This window comes from Vigna umbellata, chromosome 1 (assembly GCF_029865625.1).
Source record: "Vigna umbellata cultivar VRB3 chromosome 1, Vumbellata_1.0, whole genome shotgun sequence".
NCBI classification, from domain to species: domain Eukaryota; kingdom Viridiplantae; phylum Streptophyta; class Magnoliopsida; order Fabales; family Fabaceae; genus Vigna; species Vigna umbellata.
In genome coordinates, this window is record NC_142165.1 from 9,152,281 (window position 1) to 9,156,039 (window position 3,759).

At 36.7% G+C, this 3,759-nt stretch overlaps 1 protein-coding gene across 1 annotated transcript; it reads right to left on the bottom strand.

Moving 5' to 3' along the window:
* Window positions 1–477: 477 nt before the first annotated feature.
* LOC124848035 (jasmonate-induced oxygenase 2-like) lies at window positions 478–3,422 on the bottom strand. Its single transcript, XM_088093543.1, has 3 exons — window positions 2,893–3,422; window positions 2,397–2,727; window positions 478–1,141 (listed from the first exon to the last, which is right to left on the bottom strand). The coding sequence occupies exons 1-3, from the start codon at window positions 3,387–3,389 to the stop codon at window positions 893–895; spliced, it is 1,077 nt and encodes a 358-aa protein (XP_087949669.1). The 5' UTR covers window positions 3,390–3,422; the 3' UTR covers window positions 478–892.
* Between the last annotated feature and the right edge of the window lie 337 nt (window positions 3,423–3,759).

The following is a 3,759-nucleotide window of genomic DNA, read 5'->3' on the forward strand; positions in this document are numbered from 1 at the left end:
AATCAACACTTGGATGTTTTCTTATTGTAATTGGTTGCCACCATCGAATCATTTCATATGATTTTGAATGGCACAATCGAATCTCAATGCCATTAAAGTGTAGTAGATCTTGTTTTGATGCCATACGAAAAGTGGTTTCTTGGTTTATTGGTTTTGTTTATTGCAAGGAAAAGATTAAGTTCCGAACCATCATTTTTTGTTTTTTAAACCTAGGGGTTCAAAGATCCTAGAACAATATAAGGGAAAAAAATGCTATATATTTATACTTATATATTAATTATCTTTCTACTTAAAACATTCTTAATATTTCTTTCTTTGATATATACATTTTTGTTATAAGGAAAAATGGTAAACATAATTCAAAATTAGGTCCGTCGGGATAAATTATATAGATTTTGGTTAATATATAGAACAATCTTACGGTAACAACACTTTTTGAAAATATATTTTTGGAAATAAATAAAGCCAGAAACAGTGTGGAAAAGAAAACTCAGTGGAGTTCAATAATTAATTTAGTGCATTGAATTTGAAACAGGCTTGGCAAGCAACTTTGCCTCATACAATTAATACAGTAGATACAGCATACAATGTTGCCCCCAAAATTATGGTGCACTTCTCCCTGTCATCATGGGGACACAAATCTCTTACAGTTACACAAGTATAAATTTTGTGGACCACTCAAATTCAGCCATTAACATGTTTTTTTTTTCTTACATCAATTCCATATCTATATATTATCCAAATTATCCTCTGTGGTTTAACTTTTTAGGCAAATTGTTCAGACAAGTAGCTGTCTAGGTACAGGATTTACATATCTGAAGATATATGAAGAAGAGATAATATGAAGAAGAGATAATAGTACAATCCATGCAATGTTCTTGACAAAGATATATCATCTTGGAGATTTCAACGAATCAACATGAGATTTTCCGCATGGTCCTCTCAATCTGATGAAGAGTCTGTATTCATCAAAGGTCATGGGAGTGTACAGTGCAGGTTTGTCTGGCTTCACCAACTCCTTCACTGGCTCTATGGGTATGTTACTTTTAGGGTTGTAGAAAAAAGCAAGGGAAACCCTCTCTTTGTTTGAATTCACCAGCACCCTGTGCTCCACACTCTTGTAGTTTCCATTGCTTAGAACCTTCTCAAACACAAAATCAATATGCAAATCAGTACGATAAAAAACAATAAACGTTAAACTTCAGTTGAAAGTAACATCGTCATGCAAACTAAAATCGGAAGCAAAGATCTACGTCACCGTCGTACCACGGATTTGATTAAGCAAATATGCACCTAATAATGCAGTGCTTTCTTTCTGAGAATAATTTTTTAAATACCATCACTAATTCATGCGGTGGTTGTATGCTATTCACTCTTTTTTAAGTCATGATAGAAACAACAACGTCATGCACTCGTTATTATGTGTTCATAGTTGATAAGAGTTTAATCAATGTACTGTCTTTTTTTTATTTTTTTTTAGAATCTAAACAAGGATACAGATTACAGGTATCTAAACAGTACTCTTATAGTTGAAGTATATATATCAATTATTGGAGCGTGCCCTAACCTTCTTTTAGAGTCAACATAATTTACATATTGCATGTTATACAGTCATGACAGAAATAATATTTTACCAGGAGCAAAATGTTTGGTCTTTTCAACCATGTCAAAGATCCAATATGTACTAATAATTATATTTATATATGATAAGGGTATATAATTGGCGACAACCACGATACAAGATAGAACTTAACTGTCACAAGCCTATTTAGAATGTAAAAAGTACAATTCAGCTCATGGCATGAAATTATTTGTTTAGATATGTCATGCCAAATAAAAGAACGACCTTATCGTTCCCGTGGCCAACAGGCCAAATGTTTATCCGATTTTATGTGTGCACGATGATTCTCAAATAGTGAGAACGTTCTTTATAATAAATATCTCTTTCTGGTTCCAATCACACCATCTCTAATATACGTTATATTAATAGAATAATATATATAAAATAGTTACGTTAATTTGCTTTGAAAAAGAATCTTCATCGAGGAAAACTAACGGAACAGTGAACCACGTAAACTTGAAGTATTCTGACGTGAATGTGTGAACTAAATAAATATAATTAGGAATTAATATATTTTTCGAAAATAAAGAAACCGTACGGGAAATGGGAACATGTGTGTGGAGAAACATTGAAAAGGCCACATGCATACAAAAATCCGACGAAGGACAAAACTAAAAAAATTCAAGAGCACAACTTGATATGTGATATGTCCCTCCATGTGACAGATGCATGTATCATGAATTTGTAGCCAAACATTCTTAACAAGGATAATTATTGAGAGAGAGAGAGAGAGAGAGAGAGAGAGAGAGAGAGAGAGAGAAGAAAGAGTATTCACCTGAATTTGGTCACCAATATTGACAATAAAAGCATGGGGAAGAGGCTTCACCGTGATCCACTTGTCGCCTTTTCGGACTTGAAGACCAGGGACTTGGTCATCTGAAAGTAAGAGGGTCATACCCCCTGGATCTGAGTGAGATGACAAACCCAACGTCAATTCTGGTCGTGGACACTTTGGGTAATAATTCACCCTCATGCATGCTCCGACATCTTCTCCTCCGAAACCTTTCTCAAGAACATCCTCTTCCAATCCTAGGTTTATCGACAGAACCTTCATCAACCTCCCACATAGCTTCACCACCTCTCTTCCATACTCATCGCACACTTCCCTGCATCAGTAATGCAATTTTACTCCACAATTCAACATTAACTTCATTCTTTCAATACAAAAACGACTTTATGTATTACCCATGCATGTTTTTCTGTCATTCATAACATTTGATTCTGTAAAAACATGATTTTTAAATATTGATATGAACTATCATAAAATATACCTGCAAGAGGGAGGCTGAGAGGGCCATTTGTTGCAGTCCTTCAACGATAAGGGAAGGTAATGGAGAAAATAGTAATCACTCCAATCAAGAATGGCACCTTTCTCAATTCCAAGCCTGCTACCGTACCCTTCATAAGTTTTTGGGGAGTTTGCGTATTGTTGTTTCACCTCCACAGGCATGTGAAAGAACTGGCGCCAAGTTTCCCTAGCCATGTCCATCAACTGAGGACTGACCCCATGGTTCACGATCTGGAAGAAACCCCACTCATTACAGGCCTCAGAGATTTGGCTCAGCGTGGAGGCTCGGGCTTCTGGGTCACCGCAAAGCCCTGCAAGGTCGATAATTGGGATGTTGGCATCATCATCGAGAACAGCAGAAGATGGACGGTCACTGATGGGCTTGATATATCTATCCGGGATTGAATCCGTGCACCTTTCGGACAAGGACTGAACCCGGACTATTGGCTCAGGCCAATCTTGAGGACTACTTTTCGTCATTTTTGGTACAACAAGGTTTGTTTGTAGATACTATGAAACATAATACCATGGAGATATATATATGTGTGTGTGTGTAGAGAGAGACAGACATGTGAGGAAGTAATAGGAAACAAAAGTGTTGATTTCATTGTAACAGTTGGGGTACGTGGTGTGTGAGAAGGTGAAAGAGAGAGGTGGGCGCAAGTAGTGAAGGAAACGTGGAATTCGTGGGGGATTTGATAGGTGTGAATGCTTGATAAGTTAATGCAAAGAAAAAAAAAGGTGAGACAATTCAGTGGGTATTTTTGCAATGGTGGGGGAGGGGTGGGGTGCGGTGGCAGGTCTCCCTGAAGTTGACGTAAAAGAAATAAAATTAACGTAAACCCTATCT

Coding starts and splice junctions, on each gene's coding strand:
- LOC124848035 (XM_088093543.1), bottom strand. CDS start 3,389: ATGACGAAAAGTAGTCCTCAAGATTGGCCTGAGCCAATAGTCCGGGTT. Junction 2,728..2,892: donor TCTCAGCCTCCCTCTTGCAG/GTATATTTTATG, acceptor TTACTGATGCAG/GGAAGTGTGCGATGAGTATG. Junction 1,142..2,396: donor ATATTGGTGACCAAATTCAG/GTGAATACTCTT, acceptor GTGTTTGAGAAG/GTTCTAAGCAATGGAAACTA.